The following is a 21,801-nucleotide window of genomic DNA, read 5'->3' on the forward strand; positions in this document are numbered from 1 at the left end:
AGGTATAGTTCACCTAAAAATTAAAATTCTGTCATTAATTGCTCATCCCTCATGTTGTTCTAAACCTGTTAGACCTTCGTTCATCTTCAGAACACAAATTAAGATATTTTTATGAAATCCAAGAGCTTTCGGACCCTTCATAGACTGCAACGCAACTACCACGTTCAAGGCCTAGAAAGGTAGTAAGAACATCGCTAAAATGCACAAGGAATAGTGTTGTCAAAAGTCCCGGTACTTCGGTACCAAGTCGGTACTAAAAAAAATTAAATGTTACGGTTCCAGGTTTTCTTTAGTACCGGTGGTACCGACTATCCAGTCGACCCGGTTCTTGACGCGCTGTCTAAAAGGTGCGCACTGCGCAGTTGCGCTCTCCTCGGCGCTGCTGCTGATGCGGTCGCTCTGAATCCACTTGTTGACAAGGAAGAGCCAGGCATGCTACAAACATTTTCGATTCTCGGCTGAAGGCGAACATCATAGATCGTCTAGGTTCTCTCAAAAGAAGGAAACGCATCAAACTGAACAAAACACAGTGAAGACCGACTGCAGGATCAAATGAAAGAGTTCAAGTAAGGTATGTTTCAATTTAATTTGATATTTCGAGCTTCTGTTAAGAACATTATTGCATATTTTAATTTGAATGTCGAATTGTAATGTTGTTAATCGTTAGCATAAGCGGCTAACGCTAATATGCTGGGCTTTGGGACGATTTTGGGCTATTTAACGCTCCCATAATTTTTATTAGGATAAAAGAAAAATGAAATACATGATATATGTACTACTTATACACACAAAAGGCCTGTTTATCCAAAATATGTGTGTTAAAGAATGTACAAATGCATCGTTAACAACGTCTGTCTTAATATTATGCTTAATATCAGTCTGTCAGAAAACGTTCTTATTCTTGGCTGGATAACTCTAGCAGGTTCATAAAGCTTTTTATTATTAAATATGAACGCAGTTTGGATTAAATAAAAGTACAGTCAAATAAAACACGTTTGATCTCCAGTTTAGTTTTGTCATACTTTACAATAAGATCAAATTCATGCATTATCTAACAAACTTAAGTGAACAATATACTTTTACAACATTAATTCAAAATGTTATTCAATACAAACACATGATCATTCATGTTTGTTCATGTTTAACAGTTTAACATGATGTTATGGATTAGTAAATGTTGAAATGAGCCTAACCTTAAGAAGAATAATTGCCATATAACTACTGTTTTTTTTTTGTAAGGTCATGTTGTCTAACAAATGAAATCGTTTTGTAAAGAGTTTTCAATACTGCATTTTCTATCTGTGATAGACAGCTAACTTAATATATGTAATCTTATCTAAATTTATTATAAAAGCTGAGGTTTGTTATTTACTGAAAATTAATATTTTTGCTGGTGTCAATGATCTAATGTTGCATCTGGTCAGACTTAGCCCACTGCTTTACTTAAATGTATTATATTTTCTTTTTACAGCTGCAGATTGAGGAAGATCATGAAACACCCCAGCAAACTCTAAACAAGACAACAGTTACAGATGTTTTTATAAGCAGCAGAAACAAACTTTTGGATGAAGCTTGTGTACAATTTTTGAATGCCTGTAATTTATTTAGTTGTTATTTAATAATTAAAATGTTTACAATCCTTGAAATACTTTTATTACTTGGAAAAACCTGAAACTAAATTTAGATAAGTATAATGAATGACATTGGTTTTTGCACATTTTATTTTTATTTAATTTTATTAATAAAAAAATTGTGTTGTTCAATTAATTTAATTGTGTTTTACTTTGGTACCGAAATTGGTACCGAGAACCGTGGATTTTCACTGGTATTGGTACCGAATACTGAAATTTTGGTACCGTGACAACACTAACAAGGAAAACAAAAATAACAACTTTATTCAACAATTTCTTCAGATGCGTATAACGACACAATAAAGTCCTTATTTTTGTTTTCTTTGCACACAAAAAGTATTCTTACAGCTTCATAACATTACAGTTGAACCACTGATGTCACATGGACGATTTTATCAATGTCCTTACTACCATTCTCGGCCTTGAACGTGTCAGTTGCTTTGCTGTCTATGCAGGGTCAGAAAGCTCTCAGATTTTGTCAAAAATATCTTACTTTCTGTTTCAAAGATGAACAGGAGAGTGACTTGAGGGTGAGTAATGACAGAATTTCATTTTTGGGTCAACTATCCCTTTAGTTGTAAAATAAGTGCATGTAAACATGCTCTTTGTCTGTGTTTTTTTTTTTTTTTTACAATTTTGGGTTTAAGCCACATAGGTAGACTGTTTTTAAAATTCCATTCCAAACGTATTTGCATTTAAGTGTTACAGTCAAGGTTGCTGTAGTCTAGACTGAATGAATGTGTGTCGTTCACCCCGCCCCCTCTCCACATACCCATACTGCCTTGCTCACGTGATGCAGTAGATGATGGTGGTATTTCCCCACTGCAGACATCCTCAGAGGCGTGATTGAGGTCTGGGGTTACTCTCGCTCCGTGTTGCTCTCCCGCAGGCTGTGGAGGCTGATAGACAGAGTTTAATAACACAGCACTATAACCTTTACTTCTGTCTATAGACACAAATAGAAAATGGCCATCTGAGTTTAGAGTGGTTGCAATTCTCCATTGGGAGCACTAATGTGTGTTGATTCACATTCCAGGCATGGTTTGATTTTGATTATCGAGTGCACTCTTTTCTGAAACAACCAATGCTGTCTGCCCTTTGACCTGGCAACGTGACCTATCAAAGGACCTCTTCTTTTCCCCAATTTGTCTAATATACTAAAGTGCCATGGTGGTCGTAATTGGATTTCGCTGGGGTAACTTCGTAGTCCCAGTAGTGGCTTGTTGGGTCCCAAACCTAATAAAGCCCTGACAGATAGGTGATAGAGGGGTGTTTCTGAAACACCCAATATTGGCATCCCCTTTCTTAAGCTAAAGAGAAATATCAAATTACGCCATGAGGGTTCATAAAGACCTTTTAGGTGTGGAGTTAATATCTCAGGAATGCAATAAAAACGCTGTTGATTCATGCATAGCTGGCCTGGATATTAGTTTTTTTAATACCTTCTTGTATATTGCGTTTTTCCAAACGATATCCACGGGAGTCGTGTTCACTCACACTTGGGGAGCATTGACGGCGTAGTTTCATTTGCACAGGGAATCCCAGCATTTCACACCTTTCCTGCATTGAAACACAAGTTATGCAGTGATAGACGTCTTCTCTTGTGGAATAAAATGAAATAAATGAAATTTAGTTTCATTAGCATAACACAGATGCTTTGGGGTTGACAGCACTAATAGCTGCAGGATGGATGCGGCCATGCTGAGACAGAGAAAGAGATTCGGTTTTTGTCTTCATTTGTGTTGCATGGGTGTAATTGACCAGAACGCTCCCCCCTACATGCTTACACATCAGTCTATTCCACCACCCACGCTACACAACACACTAATGAATGAGAAAACGCCCTGAAACACTGACAAGATCATCAATCGCTGCGAGCTAGCAAAGTAGCTGAGCTCTTAAACTCATAGGGAGAGAGAAAGATAAAATATTGCCTGGCAGAGAAAAAGCTTTGCGGTACTCCAATCTGCACTGCAGGGCCCGGAGCCAGCAGAACTTAGCCTGGATAGACAGTAATGGCCTCACGGTATTGCGCAGGCAGCTGGCCCAGGCTCAGTTACATTACTGCTTGTGTAGGCACTCGTGCACTAAAAGGAGGAGATTGCAGTATTAAGATTTAAGGTTACCTCATTCTAGGCCAATCTTATCTTAGTCTAATATAGTCTAACCTCACCACAGCCTTACCTCATTCTTACCTCACCACCAGAAGACCTCACCGCATTGTAATACAAGATTACCTCAGGTAGGGATGTTGAGAGTAACAGATGCATTGTTCACAACAGACACTGTCTTGATATTAAGGAGTTGAATGTGTTAGAAAAACACTGCATTGATGCTATAATGGCGATTCTTGACCAGAGGTACATGTACTCCAGCTGGTTCAAGTGGGTTCTTAGTGTTTACACTAGTGCGTTTTTGTTTTAAAACTGCGTTTTAAAATGAAAATTATTCTCGTCTACACTGCGTTTTAACTGCATTTCAGAAATGATCTCTGTCTAAACTACACAACCGAAAACGCATTTCACATGACCATTCAGGCTGCATATGTTATTTTGCATTTTGACATTTCGACATAGGAAGTGCTCAAAAATACCATATACTGTATCAGGCATTGTTAGATGAGTACAGGCTAGAAAGGGAAGATCAAGAAAGAGAGGAGAACAGATGTAAAGTGTAAACAACAGGCATAACCGAATGAACCGAATGAAAACATACTAGTGTTGATGTAGCCTGAGATAAACCCAATAAAAGTTTTTCATTGGCATCTATGGTTCCATGAAAAACCTTTAACATCCATCTTTAGACCCTGTTTACACTAGTGCATTTTCATTTTTAAAACTTTTTTTGCGATTTCGCCTTTCATTTACACTACTCCAGCGTTTTCGACCCTCGAAAACTGAGACTTTTGAAAACACTGCAGACCCTGTTTTAGTTTGAAATCTCCAAAACAGAGATTTTTGAAAATGGTGGCGTGGCTGCCCAGATTCGCTCTGCATATCCTTGAGGACCGTGTAAACAATAGATATAGTATAGATAGATTTCCTATTCGACTGCTTCAAGCACATAAACGAGTCTGCCATCTAAATAATAGGGCATCTGCCTATACATATCTATGGTTGTACCTTGATTGAATAGTCATGTAACATGCGTTTTCAGTTATCTGGATATGTACCTCCCCCTTTTTTAAATAGCCAGTAGCGTTTCATTTATATCACAGCTTGGGCCAGAGCTGTTGAGTTGCGTAAAGTCAAATTTGACAGCGAATGACCACCAGAATCTCATCCATATCACATTATCTATGTATAAAATAGCATTCTGTGTAGAATTTAAATGTGTCCAATACGTTTTGTCAGCCCCGACTTGCGCATATGATCCTCTCCATGCTCTCGTGTCTCTGGACCGGAGCAGACTATGCACGCTGTGGCACTTCACGTGACAATGCGAAACCAGACTTCATTCGCCCCAATGGAAAACATATTTACATTGTCTTAATCTTACCCTATCCCCTATACTAATAAATACTAATTCTGTGAACAAGTAAAAAATTTCAGCTGCAGCTTCAGCATCTTTTTTTAATGCAGGAGGCGGGACTTTTCAGACTCTAGAGAAAGTTTGATGAGAAGCTGAAGTGCTGGGTGATCATGTCATTATTGTCTATTAAACAGTGCCACCTCGAGCAATAAAGGTGAATTGCATGTATTGAGTCATCAGATATTTGAATATTTTTGCTCCAAAAAATATAATTACACATTTACATACCTCGGGTCTCTAGGGACCCTATACACTTTTTATAAAAAATTAAACACAGACATTCTTTAAAAAAAAAAAAATCTTGTTATATTGTTTATAATGAATAGATTGAGGAATACTAAGAACGTGAAGAAAAATGAAGGAGGGAGAGGGCTGCTGAAGACCCGAGGTATGCATTTCAGGGTTAAGGCTAACATAAATAAAAGCCAAAAAACTTAATTTTTGATTTCATGGGCACTTTAAGAATTGATCACTGAAAGGTTCTTTGGGGAACCCAAAAATGGTTCTTTCATTGGCATCACTATGAAAACCCTTTTGGAATATTTTTTTTTAAGCATGTATAAAACAAAAAATGATGACTCAATGAAAATTCAGGGCTCTCAATAAATTAAATTAATTTCTAATAATCAACAAGACAAGCTCAAATGTTTCAATAACAGGAGTGGAAGCTACTTGATGAGACTTTTCACTAACAATACTGGGTGTTTTATTTTAGAAAGTGAATCATAATTCCAGTAAAGGAACACAGTTGCTGTTGAAGGGGTATTTGAACCTTATGGGGCAGATAAGACGGGGGGAAAATGTTGGGAAACACTCTTAGGCAGATGAATTTAGAGGCTCTATTTTTGTATTGGGTTTTTGCCATGTTGACAGTTTAACAGTTAGCAACCCACTGTCAGCACAACAAAGCAGTTTCTGAAAACAGTTTCTTCAGTCTGTAACCTCCCTCTCTTTGAATGGATAGTTCACCCAAAAATGAAAATTACCCCATGATTTACTCACCCTCAAGCCATCCTAGATGTATATGGCTTTCTTCTTTCAGACGAATACAATCGGAGTTATATTAAAAAATGTCCTGGCTCTTCCAAGCGTTATAATGTGTGAATGGGTGCTGAGATTTTGAAGTCTAATAAAGTGCATCCATCCATCATATAAAGTGCTCCACACAGGGTTAATAAAGGCCTTCTGAAGTGAATTGATGCGTTTGTGTAAAAAAATTATCCATATCCTCACCTGTAGCCACGTGGAGTACTTTTTTATGATTGTTGGATGCACTTTCTTGGACTTCAAAAAATCAACAGCCATTCACTGCCATTATAAAGTTTAGAAGAGCCAGGACATTTTTTAAATATAACTCTGACTGTATTCGTCTGAAAGAAGAAAGTCATAAACACCTAGGATGGTTTGAGGGTGAGTAAATCATCCCTATCCCTTTTAAGTATCACAGCTGAAAATATTCAAGCTAAAATCCTAAAATATCTAGATAAACTCACTAGTCAGTCCCACTAATCCATTAAAGCCTCATTGCAATCTCCCCAGACTGCCATATAGTTAATGGAATTGCTGTGTGTTGAAATTGGTGGCGTGAACAGTATATTTCAATGCCTCAGCGAGGGAATTAAATGGCCAAAAAAAGGTTATTATAACTATAATCCTTATAACTATACATTCTGCCTTGAGGGCATCTAATCCCATTTCCTTTTCTATGTGTTCTCAAATCTTTGTTTCTACATTGTACCACGTGTTATTCTTTCCTCAAACGGTTCATAGACCTCTCTGCTGCTGCCTTGTAATGTCCTTGTTTAAAATAGCTGTGCAGTTCATCAGTAGGGAGGACGCAGCATAGAGCGACCCAGCGGGGGTGACCCTGCCACTCTAACCCCTACAACACAATTTACACCCCCATGCTCTCACATCGGGGATAATGACATGCACCACCCCACACGGGCCCCGGTGCTATTATTCAAGAGACAGAGAGAGTGACAGACAGACAGACAGACTGCATCAGCAGCGGTTGCCAACACAAACGGCCCCAGGCTACACTTTAAGACTTTAATCATAAAGAGAAATATTTCTCCAGCCCAAAGGGCCCCATTTATAATTCAGAGGGAAACAGTGAGGCACTAATGTTGTTCCCCGGCGTCAGGCTGAGTGCAAGAGGAGGACAAACAGCGAGGGGCCGGTCGCATTAAACATTCAACTGCTGTCAAACTCAGATTGAGGTTTTTATTGAGGGATTTAGTCAATGAAACATGAGGAGAAATTTAAACTCATCACCTAAAGAATGACTTAGGGCTTAATCTGTATAGACAACCTTAGAAAAGTATTAGTCAGGTTCTTTAACAGTTGGAACAATATTCACATTAATGTGAACACACAATCGCTCTGTTTAAAACCTAGTTAGCTGACTTGCTGTCTACTGCCTACATTGTCTAAGACAGCATTCTAAATAAAATGGAACTTGATTTGGAATTATAGCACATATGTGACCATGGACCACAAAAGCAGTCATAAGGGTCCATTTTCCACTGAGGTATGGTTTTTTAGTACAGTACAATATTTGGCTGTGATACAACTATTTGAAAAAAATGAAATCTCAGGGTGCAAAAAAAAATAAAAAATACTGAGAAAATAGCCATTAAAGTTGTCCAAATTAAGTTCTTAGCAATGCATTTTAATAATTAAATATATTTACGGTAGAAAATTTACAAATTATCTTCATGAAACATGATCTTTATTTAATATCCTAACGAGTTTTGGCATAAAAAAAAATTTGACCTATACAATGTATTTTTGGCTATTGCTACAAATATACCCGTGCTACTTAAGACACAGCACAATATTTGCTGTGACTACACGCAAATATTGAGTAAAATAATCATCTTTTCTTGTCAAATATGTCAAAATTGCTCCTGCTTTCTCCACCCAGTTTCTATTTTTGAAACAAATTAATACTTTTATTAGGTAAGGACACATTATATTGATAAAAAATAACATATAATGTTACACAAAGTTTTCTATTTCAAATAAATGCTGTTAGTTTGAACTTTTTATTCAACATAAAACTGGAAAAATCCTGATTTCCACAAAAATACTAACCAGTAAATGCTAAATAAGTCAGTTTCTCAACTTTAAAAATGATAAGAAATGGTTCTTAAAGGAGTAGTTCACTTTCTGAACAAAAATTTACAGATAATGTACTCACCCCCTTGTTATCCAAGATGTTCATGTCTTTCTTTCTTCAGTCGTAAGGAAATTATGTTTTTTGAGTAAAACATTTCACAATTTCTCTCCATATCATAGACTTCTATGGTGCCCCCAAGTTTGAACTTCCAAAATGTAGCTTCAAAGGGCTCTGAACAATCACAGCCGAGGAAAGAAGGCTCTTATCTAGCAAAACGATGGGTTATTTTCTAAAAAAATAAAATAAATTAGATTTTATATACTTTTTGACCTCAAATGCTCACCTTGTCTAGACGAGCATTTGAGATTAAAAATTACATAAGTTGTAAATGTTTTTTAGAAAATAACCAATCGTTTCGCTAAATAAGACACTTCTTCCTCGGCTGGGATCATTTAGAGCCCTTTGAAGCTGCATTTAAACTGTAGTTTGGAAGTTCAAACTCAGGGGCACCATAGAAGTCCATTATATGGAGAGAAATCCTGAAATGTTTTCCTCAAAAAGCACCATTTCTTTACGACTGAAGAAAGAAAGTCATGAACATCTTGGATAACGGGGTGAGTATATTATCTGTAAATTTTCGTTCTGAAAGTGAACTACTCCTTTAAGCAGCAATCAGCATATTAGAATAATTTCTAAATGATCATGTGACATTTTAAATTGCAAAAATATTTCACAGTAATACATTTTTTATTGTATTTTTAATCAAATAAATACAGCTTTGGTGAGCATATTCATATTTTATCTGAATGTGCTGTTTTATATTATCTTGGCAAATAGACGCACTAAATGTAAATGAGATCCTGTAAACACACACACAGCCTGTCTCTTTTCTTATGTTCTCTGTGGTGTCCTACAGCTTCAGTTCTACACATCTGTAGTTAAATTATGTATCTGTTAATGATGTGTGAAATTCAAACCAGTTTCCCCCGCTCGAAGTTCAGCCCCCTACATTCGGCCTTTTCTCTCTGCTCTTTCTCTCAGATACACGCACAACACATATTCACCCTCCCCTTCCAGTCCCTGGAGGCCTGCGCCACCTCTATCTCCCATTTCCACAGGGCATTTTTCCAAGAAATGAGGTTAATTAGCTTTTTTTTGGTCTCAGTCTCAGTCTCTGCGCTGTGGTTGGATGCAGGCAGAGCCATGACTGTGTGTATCAGAGAGTCACTGACATTGTTGTCGATCAGCAGGTGGTCAAGCTTATTATAACCAGCTCAAATCACACCCATGTCTGGTGAAATTGGTCCAGACCTGCATCATTCAGCAGCGGGCCAAAGGCAAGTCTTTATTCCACTGCCTTTAAAACCACCAGACATTGACTTAAAGCAAGTCGATGGAGTTATCAAAACAGCGCTAACAAAACAGCAGGTGCTGTATACCTCATGTTGTTTTGTTTGCTGCTCTGGCTGTAAAGTATAGATTTATCAATCAATATGATTTGATTTTCATGCTGAATGATCAAAAGAAAAATAAGGAACATCAAATCTGCCTGTGTTTGCTATTTGATATTAATTTAACAGTAAATCTGGGCTGTACAGTGTATGGTTCGTTGTCACATAAGGACCCTGTTGGAATCATTCTACACAGCTTTTGGCCAGCAGTTTAATCTACGGTCTAAATAACAAGGCAGCAATGCATGGAGAGTGAATATGGGGAATTATCTGGACACAGATCCATGAAAATTTAATTATAAAAACAGATCTGGGCACACTTGAGCAGTCTCGCATGCAGTCTTTCATTTGCGGGGGAAGTTCAGTGTGCATGTTGTACAGTGTAGAAGAAATTTAAAGAAACAGTGCATCCAAAAATTCAAATTCTGGCATTGTTTTTTTTACTGAGCCTCACTGATGATCAATCTTGCATGGTTTTTCTCCTTAGGTAAAATTAAAAATTAAAGTGAATGGTAATCTTCAGCTTTAAAAATACATAGAAGCATCATAAATAAACATCACATGAATAAAAATGAGTGATTACTGTATATGATTGATCATTCATAACTATTTTTATATCTATATTTAATTGATAAAAATACAATGACAATGACATTTTATGTTTTTATTTTAAGTTTTTGTCTACACTATTGTTAAACAATTGGGATCTGTACAATTTTATTGTTTTGAAAGAAATCTTAGAATACAAAAAAGTAATATTGTGAAATATTATTACAACTTAAAATAACTGTTTTCTATTTAAATATATATTTTAAAATGTAATTATTTCTGTGATGAAAACACATTTTCCGCCATTACAGTCTTCAATGTCACATGATTCTTCAAAAATCATTGCTTTCCAATACAGGAGAAATCATCATTTGCTGCTCAAGAAACATTTATTTGCAATCTTGTGAACAGTTGTGCTGATATATATTTTTCTAGAAATTGTGATACATGTTTTAAGGATTATTAGGATTAGTTAGGATAAATTACCATTTGTGTAAGAAACCACATATTTAGCCTTTACATTGTTGACGTCAAACTTGGTGTAACCTTGTGTCTACACTTTTTTTTTTCGTAAGTGTATTTATGTATGTAAAGAATTAAGAGCTGTGGTGGATATTTTTCAGTAAATAATGACTTAAAAGTGTCTATTTATCTACTTAGTTGTATGTTTATGTGTGGAATACTTTGTGGGGGTTTTTGAGTCTGATGGAAGCCTGTTTCTATCACTGAATAAAAAAAAAGTAATTTTGCCTTTTAGCTAACAATTTTGAGAATTCTCACAATTTTGAGATATAAACTTGCAGTTGTGTTATAAAGTCAGTACTGCTTGATAATAAAGTCACAATTCTGAGAAATACAGTTGTAAGTCTGAGAAAGAAAGTCACAATTCTGACATTGATATTTCTCAGATAAAAACTCACAATTCTGACATATAACTCGAAATTGTGAGTTTATATCTCACAATTCTAAAAAAAAAAAGAGTTTGTTTTGGTAATTCTAAGAAAAAGTCTGAATTGCGAGATGTAAACTCACAATTGTGAGAAAAAAGTGTTTTTTTTAACAAAACATTTAAAGAAGAAAAGTCAGAACTGCAAGAATTCTGAAAAATATCAATATCAGAATTGCGAAAAACTTTTTTATAACTCACAATTGTAAGTTTATATCTCACAATTCTGAAAAAAGTCTCAATTGCGATTTTGTATTTGGTAATTCCAAGAAAAAAGTCTCACAACTGTGAGAAAAATTTTTTAATTCTGAGAAGGAAAGTCAGAGCTGCAAGATATTCTGAGAAATAAAGTCGCAATTTTGAGAAATTAAGTTGTAATTCTAAGAAAGAAAAGTGCAATTATGAAAAATATCAATGTAAGAATTGCGAGATAAACAATTCTGACTTTATAACTCACAATTGTGAGTTTATATCTCACAATTCTGAAAAAACTCTGAATTGCGAGTTTGTATTTGGTAATTCTAAGAAAAAAGTGAACTGCGAGATGTAAACTCACAATTGTGAGGAAAAAAGTCAAAATTCTGAGAAGGAAAGTTAGAATTGCAAGATATTCTGAGAAATAAAGTCACAATTCTGAGAAATAAACTCGTAATTCTGAGAAAGTCACAATTCTGAAAAATATCAATGTCAGAATTGCAAGATAAAAACTCGCAATTGTGAGTTTATATCTCACAATTCTGAAAAAAAAATTCTGAATTGCGAGTTTGTATTTGGTAATTCTAAGAAAAAAGAATTGCGAGATGTAAACTTACAACTGTCAGAAAAATAAAAAAAATCTGTGAAGAAAAGTTAGAACTGCAAGATATTCTGAGAAAGAAAGTCGCAATTCTGAAAAATATTAATGTCAGAATTGCAAGATAAAAACTCACAATTCTGACTTTTTTTTCTCACAATTCTGAAACAAGTCTGAATTACAGGTTTGTTTTGGTAATTCTAAGAAAATTAGTCGGAATTGCGAGACGTAAAGTCTTTCTCACAATTGTGAGAAATAAACTCGCAATTCTGAGAAAGTGTTAAAAAAATCTCACAATTCTGACTATTTTCTCTGAATTGCAGGTTTATATCTCACAATTCTGACTTTATAACTCGCAATTGCGAGTTTATATATCAGGATTCTGAGAAAAAAAGTCTGTAAACTCGCAATTGTGAGAAAAAAGTCTCAATTCTAAGAAAGTCAGAATCGCAAGATATAAACTGACAATTCTTATTTTTTCTCAGAATTGCAAGTTTACATCTGAAAATTCAGAGAAAAAGAAGTCTGAATTGCAAGTTTGCATTCTAATTCTAAAATTAGAATTTATTTTTTTTATTTTTTTTATTTTTTATTCAGTAGTGGAAACGGGCTTCCATAGATACCATCTGTTCCCATTCTCTTAATATAGAAAAGAACAGCACGATCATTTCATATAAAGAAAGTCATATGTGTGGGGTGGACTAACCCTTTAATCTGTCCCATACAATGTTTTCGCACACTGTTTTGCTCACCAAAGCAATCTAGCAGTCTGAATAGATGTAAAACATTTCTGAGAACAGATACGTTAAGGCAGCTGTAATCTTCTTTTACGGGTTGATCCTTTGAGGTGCTGAACTCAGCAAAAGGGCTGTAATCTCACAGACAGTCTAACTGTGCATTACAACACAGTGCTCTATCAGGTCCTGTGATAACTGCAGATTCCATGCAGACATGCTTCCACACAGGATTTACACACAATTTCATTTCATTTTGGCTGAACTTCAAAACAGGCATTGATTTTGTGTTTGGGAAATGATTGGATGTTCTTTAGCCCGAGACGGGCTCGGCAGACTCTGGCTGACCTACTTTTCCATGAACCAGCCTCTCTCTTATGTTTCAGACAGCTGTGCTACACTCAAACCTCAATGAGATCTTGACTGTTCGTGAGGGCTACACTTCAAAATGCATTCTACTTGTTTTTCCTCCCAATCTTTGTTGACCTGCTGTCACCTTTCAACGCATAGTGACATTTAATGTCTTGATATGCGACATCATCTTGATCTCATTCTCATTTTGTCTGTGCGAAGGCACAGAAAATCAATGTGTAAATCAATATAAGCTAAGTGTGACTATATTAGACTTTGTTCTGCCGATGTTGTTAGTATGCTCTGAACAGTAGGATATTACACACCGACTGTGTTCAGAATGGAATAATAGCACACTGCAGAGAGCTTAGGTTTTGCTGAAAATAGCATGTGAAACTATATAATGCTAAACATTTCAATATACTACACTATAAAAATTGAATGGAAATTTACAAGATTTCACATCTAATTCAATTTTTTTGTGAAATTTAGTAATTTGTGAGTGAATTTGCAGCGCACATTGTCACATTTTTAATTCAGCCAGTGAACTGCATTTGCCATCATTGATTATTTCTTCTATAATCCAAATTTGTGTAAAAAAACAATATTTTAGTCAAAATAAAAATGTTAAAAATTGTGGTTTATGTTAAAAAAGAAAATACATACATATTGTTGAATTGGTATGGGTAGTATGCTTATATCCCATTCCGAACATTATATTTTTGGGATTTCCCATGATGCCTTTGTGATGGGGAAGCCATGATCATACATGCTCAAGAGCTGCCGGGGCTGCTGGGATTAGACAGGTTGGCACGGTAACCCACTTTGTGGCGTGTGAGTAATGAGAGCGGCTGCAAATTACAGCACGAGAGAGATCGGTTCTTTCCCAGAAGCACTCTGGGTATATGAGACCCTGACCTTTGACCCTGCTGTTGCAGACATGGGTGCCCGCAGGATTTATTGACTGCACTCTGTAATGCATTGCCCACTTTATTTGTCATAGGCAGCTAAGCATAAAGACATTCAAAATAGATGACTAACCTGTAGAACGTCAGACATGAAATCCGATTTCCTCTGAATCTCACAAAATGAACATGTCTGGATCATGAGTCACCCTAAATAAAAGAAATAAAAAATATATATTTTGTTTAAAGAAATGAAGCCTTGTTTGGAAAAATTCAATTGTTTTACTGTATAAAATCCAGACATTTTTGGGGCTGATTTCTATTAGATTTTAAGTTGGAGGGGGAAAATTTTAATTTTTAATAAATTTAATTAGTATAATTTAATTTAAATATGAAAAAGTATAAATTAAAAGCTATTATTCGCTTCACAGTAATAATGGTATTGAGAAATTGTCATGAAAATAATGTTGCAGTGCAAAAATTCCTCTATGGGTCATTCTACGGAATTGGTTCAAAGTCAGAGTTGGGAACGTCTTTTTTCCACAAATTTTGTATGTATTCAAATTGTATAATATCTAAAGTACACATTTATAGTAATTCTGCAGTTTTGAAAATTTTTTGAATATTTGTCCTCTCCCAAATTTGTCACTACTGATACAGTAATATGTAATTCAATAAGAAGGGTTATATTGACCTATTAAGATTTTGCTTACATCTTCCTTAAACTTTTTCTATTTTATTAAAAGGTAAATCAATAACAATTACAATTTGAACAATATTTTAATTTATGAGATTTGTTGTATTTGGAGTCAAGTTTTTCTTTGTAAAAGGCAAAATGTTGATCACACTTAATTATTCATTAGTTTGAATTTACATTGAACCAAACGCTATCATAACATCTTAGTTGATAATTCAGTATACTTTATTTTTGACAAAGCATCCCATGTTTCGGTCGTGACTGCACATTTTCGGTAGTGACAGTAATGTTTTGGTAGCGACCACATCACATTACAGAATTTTATCCCACTAAAACATACTAAAATACTAAAAAAAAATGCATAACTGTACTAAAATTTAGTTTATTTCCCTCAAAATAAAGGATTATGTGTTCCTTACTGATATGTTAAATATTAGTGTGGGTTTCAATAAATAATAAAAGGATCTTAGTAAACACCTAAGATTTGAATGCTTTTTAAATGTGTTTTTTGGTTGCGTGACAGCAGTTTGCACCAATTCTGTACAATGCCCTATATACATCACTATATACTATAGAGTATACTATACTCTAAAATAGGCTTCATTTTCCTAAAATAGGCTTTTTTTTTCAGATTCACCCACCCCTACTGTTCTTCCAAGTCACTGAAGTAAGCTAAATAGGAATATCAAATTGTGAAATCCCCTTTCCCTGGATATTTACTTGTCAAACGCAAGGGAACGCTGGTCCACAGTGCCTTGAAATTGCTTTTATGAATTCTCTCTCTCTTTCCGAGTCAACAGATGCTTTGATTATAGGACACCCCCCACTCTCATCTCTCTGTTTTCCCTTTCTTTCTCTGCTGTCCCATTTATCCTTGAGTGTAAGATGAGGAATAACATGCCTGTAATTGAGCAAACTCATTAAAACATTGTCATCAGTTTTCTCCCTGTCTCAGACTGCAGTGTGCTAATGTGTTTATAATGAGAGAAAGGCCTGCTTTATTGCCAAGCAGAGAGTGTACGGTCAGGTGCACCTCAGCGATTGATGAAACGTTGCTACATCCCAGAACTGCTTCTGTATCATCACCTTATGTGGCATCCAGCTCTTCAGGCAGCTTTGCTGAGTCTTTATAAAAGCCGTTCACTGTTGAGAAACAAAGAACAGAAAGCTAATCAGTAAAGGACTAAAATGCTGTGTGGTCTTGACTGTAATGACTTTGTTCTCTAAGTCTCCCTCCCTCAAGAAGCAGGGGGTTTCGTAGTCTTGCTTTGTGCATGCGAAGATAAGAAATACAGAATTCAGATCAATGGGCTTAGACGTTGAATATCTGCTTTATTTTGGCAAGGGAATGTCCAAATCCTCCTAAGATTTAGTAGCAAGATTCTCCGGATGTCCCACCCTTCATCACTAGACCCTGAAAGAAAACACATTCATGCAGTTAATACAATACAATGCAACATTATACTGAAAAACAGGAAGCATCAAGCAGTAGGAAAGAATGTGCTATTGTGAGCAAATCTTGCTCCTCAGCTATTTGTAACCATATTTCAAAACTGTGTATTTCAGCATTCAGCAGCCATGTTCAAAAATAGACTGTTTTCTCTGTCTCTCCCCCACTGTGCCATTGACCGGCATCAGACGAAGTAAACCACGCATTCAGGCTGTTTAAGATACGCAGCAAAGTCTTTCAGTCAAATGTAGCACAAGAGTAATGGAAAGAGGTCTCCATGGCAACCACTTCCTCCCATTTTCAATTCAGCAAGCAATAAATCCATTGAGGGTGTGTGGGTTCTCAAAAAAAAACAAAAAAATTGAAGCACGCTTTCCTACTTGTTACATCTCAACCCTTCGTCTTTCATAAGCGGATTCCACTAAAGACGCAACATCTACGAAAGCAAGTCTGTTGATTTCAACTGAACAATACAGAAAATTCAAGCAATGTGATCTGCTGTTTAGAGCTCATCAGCCTTCAAACAAATGCATCTTTTTGAGGAAGATGAAAGACGATTGTTTAAAGGTAGGAAACCCTCCTACTGATGCAGAAACATTTGGTTGAATACAATCAATCACATTTGTGGTGTTTTGATTGCTATTGCTCATTTTTGTATCGTACGCCTAGAAAAGATAAAAGACTGTTTTTTTGACAAATGAATTTGCTTCTTTTTCTCTGTGTACCAGCATTATAATCAGTCTTTCTGGACTGATTTATTAGATGTCTGGAGTTAATCCTGTCGTATGTAAATTGCGTGGCGGTTTCTGTCCTCGGCGGCGAATCCCGTGGATTTAGTGTTGAACGTGAAGGATGTTGTGTATTTCTGTGTCAGATGATAATGAATGGAAGGAAAATCGTAGTCGGAGGAGGGGAGCGTCAGCTCTCTGTGGAGGGGCGGAGAATTCGGAGCTGTTCATGCTGCGGGAATGGCAGCTTTATCTGTTTAAGTGCACTGAATGCTTTTTCAGCCTTTTGGTTTGATCCAGGGATGATTTTGAAGGATTATTGTATGTATTTGTATGCACAAAAACTTCAGTGCTTCTACCTAAGTCTCTTTTAACCTATTTTCTTACAAATGTGGGGCAGTAGAACACCTTTCTTCCGATTGGTATTGACAGAGGCAGGTTTTAAGCATGCGCATGCTTTTAACATATGCAGATGGCAGACTAATTGTTGTTTTCCTGCAAATCACATGTTGTTTGACAAACAGATGCATTTATGGAAGCTTTTAATCCTGCTGTGATTAATTAAGACAAAGCATATTATTTATTGTTCTGGTATTGCAAAACACAATGTCCCCAGCCTATATTTCATATATATCCCTAAAACTATCTTGTTATAAGAATAGTATGGAACAGACCTGAGAATAACTGTCCTATGAGTTTATATTCTTCTGGCATTACAGTCTTAAAAATAAAGGTTTCAAAAGAGTGTTTTTGCAGTGATGCCATAGAAGAACCATTTTTGTTCCCCACAAAGAACCTTTTAGTGAACAGTTTATAAAAGAACCATTTTGAAAAACTTTTTCGACTATAAAGAACCTTTTCTGCATTTAAAAGGTTCCATGGGTGTTCAAGGTTTTTCATGGAACCATTGATGCCAATAAAGAACCTTTATGTTTAAGAGTATAATGTAAAATTAAAGAAATAATTCACTGAAAAATCTATTACTTACCTTCATGTCTTTCCAAACCTGTGTGACTTTCTTTCTTCCACATATGAAGTTTAGCAGAATGTTTAGGCTGCCAAAGCTTTGTGAAGAAAAAGAGAGATTTAAAATGTTAGAAATTGATCATCTTTTCTTTCATTGCAACTTTTAAATGTCATTGGTATCCATGTTTCAGTCTAGGCATTTTTATTTGTTCAGCCCTTTTTTTTAAACTATCTATGCAGTTACAAGAGCTGGGTAAATACTGATTTATCGATTTTAATTTATTTTCATTTTTACGAAACAATATAGATTCTTAAATCACAAGATTTAGTCTAGCCTGTTTTCAGTTAATGAACGGAACATTGTAGTGCACTTCCCATCCAATAAATTGTAATAAGCTTTGTGCTTTGTTACTTTTGATATGAAACAAAGTCTCCAATTTCAAATTCTGTCCATTTTAATTACAATATTCAAACAATAAATGGCGCTTTGGCACTGTTTAATGTGGAGTGACAGATCGCTGTAGTGCCTTAGTTCAACAGAAGTGCTTCGTATTCATTCATTTTTTATTATGTGCTATAACTGAGTTAAAGCGAAGGAGACATTAAAGGAGAAGTCCACTTCCATAGCAAAAATTTACAGATAATTTACTCACTCCCTTGTCATCCAAGATGTTCAAGTCTTTCTTTCTTCAGTCGTAAAGAAATTGTGTTTTTTTAAGGAAAACATTTCAGGATTTCTTTCCATATAGTGGACTTCTGTGGTGCTCTAAGTTTGAACTTCCAAAATGCAGTTTAAATGCAGCTTCAAAGGGCTCTAAATGATCCCAGTCAAGGAAAAAGGGTCTTATCTTTCTTAAAAAATTGACAAGTTATATACTTTTTAACCTTAAATGCTCATCTTGTCTAGCTATGCGTGTACTCTGTGTATTCTGGTTTAAGACAGTTAGGGTATGTCAAAAAACTCCTATATCATTTTCTCCTCCATCTTCAAAATTATCCATCACTGCAGAAGTACCAACCAAGTGTTTACAAAGTGAGCGTGCAAAGAAGATCAAACGGCCTTCACAAAAAAAGGTAAAACAGCGATGTAGGTTGATAGAGATGGGAGTAAGAAAATGAGAAAATGAGAAAATGAGATGAGAGATTTTGCTATTTCTATTTCGACACCCTAACTGTCTTGAACCGGAATACACAGAGTACACATAAAGCTAGACAAGATGAGCATTTGTGGTTAAAAAGTATATCAATTGTATTTTTTTTTTTAGAAAGATAAGATGTTTTGCTAGATAAGACTCTTCTTCCTAAGCTGTGATCGTTTAGAGCCATTTTGGAGCTGCATTTAAACTGTATTTTGGAAGTTCAAACTAATGGGCACCTTAGAAGTCTACTACATGGAGAGAAATCCTGTTTTACTCAAAAAACATAATCTCTTTATGACTGAAGAAAGAAAGACATGAACATCTTGGAAGACATGGGAGTGAGTAAATTATCAGTAAATTTTTGTTCTGTAAGTGAACTTCTCCTTTAATGTCTCCTCTGCGTTAATTCAGTTACAGCATGAAATAAACATGAATGAACATCCGAAAGAGTATATCTTACTAAAATCCGTATTCTGTCTCATGTAATTGTTCTATCATTGTTTTAACCACGCAAAAACTTCAGTATAACAGCTTGTAGATAATAGCAATGTTTCCATCACCCTGTTTTTATTGACATTTTGAATTATGGCATCAGAAACAAGTGATGTAAATCCCAAAATTTTACACTTGCTTGAGGTGGTTTTTGAATTGTGCAAAAAAGGGTAATGCAAATAATGGGAGACGGAAATGCATTTTGCTAATAAATTCCTGCCTCCCAGAACTGTCACAACTGCATTCCCAAATTTTCGGCTGGCAACGGCCTCCGAAAGCAGTGACCACATTTATTGTGTTTTGTCTGCTCTCTCTGAGGCACAAGTAATTTATTTTAGCTATATACAAATTATTATATTCAGTGGCTTCTCCTACATTTTTTTAGTGATATTTAGTGCCATTTTATCCAGAAGTGATGATTTTGTTCTTTGTTCTCGCTTATTTGCAAATGTTTTATGTGATATTCCAATTTTGTGCATAAGTTAAATTCACACTTTGGAAGAAAACCCAGCTAATGTCAAGTTTTGTCTCATTTATCGCAGAAAAACATATTTGATGACCATAAACTCAGTAGTCAGCCAGAAAAATGAACTCTAGAGAGGAGCATTTTGCCAAATATATGCACCATAAATGCACGTTTTTGTCATGAGATCAGGTACCAATCAACGAAGCTTATTATGCAGTCTTACTTAATTCTAATTAAGCAAGCATTTTGTGGTTAAATATTTTTTATGATGCTAAACTGTACAACTGACCTACCTAGTTTCATCTTTCCTATTACTCCACAGTCTTTTTCTTGTTATATAACAAAATAATTTACACTCAAATTAATATTTCATGTCCATTTATTAGTTTAGTAAGTAGCTGTGTAAGAAGAGGCATAATGTTCAGCGAGCTGGTTATTAACCTCCAAATAACCCTCTTCAGAGAGATACATGATAAACTTGTTGTGGTTTATTTTACGATAATGACCAGCTGACCGTACATTATCCCTTAAAACAAGTGGTAAGTCTTGTATACATAAACGCTCTTTTGTGTTGTGTTGCAGCTGACATCATCTCTACTGTGGAGTTCAACTCTACTGGAGAGCTCTTGGCCACGGGAGACAAGGGAGGAAGAGTTGTGGTTTTTCAAAGGGAGCAAGAGGTAAGATAAAACCATCAATTCTTTCATATGCATTCATTCCTGTAAACAAGAGCGCCACACAGTCAATAAACTCACTGCTTTTCTTACTGTGCGAGCAAAAACCACAGAGCCGCACCCTGTAACACAACTTCCTGTGGCCTTTAATATGGTTTAAATTGACACACAATGGTAACACAGGTGAGGTCTCTATAAACCTCAGGTGCACATGCTCAGACCTGAAGCTTTTTTTCATGTGTTTGTTCATAAGCAGTTTTGTGAAAGCTTAGAAATTAGCTACACTGCTGGATAGTAACAATATTGTATTAACTAAACTGAAGCAACTTAAAGGGATAGTTCAACAAAAATAGACAATTCTATGTGGAACATAAAAAAGTGTTTTGTTTTGTTTTTTATACAGTGAAAGTCAGTAGTAACCAAAACTGCTTGGTTAAATGTTTTATCCAATAATATTCATTTAATAAGAAGAAACACAATTACTTTTTTTTATATAAATTCACCTCAGGGTGATAGCATCTTAAACAGAAACTTAAATGGAAAAATGTACAGCTTCATACACAACTAAACAAATACGAAAGTAGACCACACCTAATTGATTTAAAAACAGAGTAGTAATTAGGGGTTGATCGATTATCGGCCTGACCAATTAAATCACCAATATTAAGCATTTTTATATTTAAAAATTTTATATTTAAAAATCGGTATCGGTTATTTTCAAAACCAATTTGCCGATAAAATATTTTAAAATCGCTTAAAGTTTTTGTCAAAGCCCTTGTTATTCTTCATTTTGACATTAATTTTCATTTTTAGACTGGACACATATATTGGTTAAAAATATTGTTTTTTTTGTCAGAATTTTTAGACCAGACACATATCAATTCCAAATATAGTTTTTGTCACAGTTTTTCTCAGAGCCCTTGTTATTCTTAATTTTAACATTCATTTTTATGTTTAGACCACACATATCAGTTCATAATATCGGTTATTGGTTTACTTGATCTGTAATAATCCGTATTGGTATCAATCGGTCATTTTCAACACAGATTTGCCAATAAAATAATTTTAAAGTATTTTAAGAAAGTTTTTTGTCAAAACCATTGTTATTCTTAATTTTGATATTCATTTTCATTTTCAGACCAAACACATATATCGGTTTAAACTCTAATTTTTT

General features: G+C 35.2%; 2 protein-coding genes across 2 annotated transcripts in view; one reads left to right on the forward strand and one right to left on the reverse strand.

Moving 5' to 3' along the window:
* Window positions 1–21,801, reverse strand: part of igfbp7 (insulin-like growth factor binding protein 7) — a 380,063-nt gene that overhangs the window by 208,753 nt on the left and 149,509 nt on the right. The gene's annotated exons all lie outside the window — the stretch shown is intronic.
* Window positions 1–21,801, forward strand: part of LOC141288281 (serine/threonine-protein phosphatase 2A 55 kDa regulatory subunit B beta isoform-like) — a 40,907-nt gene that overhangs the window by 3,765 nt on the left and 15,341 nt on the right. The window contains exon 2 of the mRNA XM_073820397.1: window positions 20,536–20,633. Within this exon, the coding sequence (XP_073676498.1) occupies window positions 20,536–20,633 (98 nt within the window). The remainder of the gene's footprint in view (window positions 1–20,535; window positions 20,634–21,801) is intronic.

This window comes from Garra rufa, chromosome 16, assembly GCF_049309525.1.
Source record: "Garra rufa chromosome 16, GarRuf1.0, whole genome shotgun sequence".
NCBI lineage: Eukaryota > Metazoa > Chordata > Actinopteri > Cypriniformes > Cyprinidae > Garra > Garra rufa.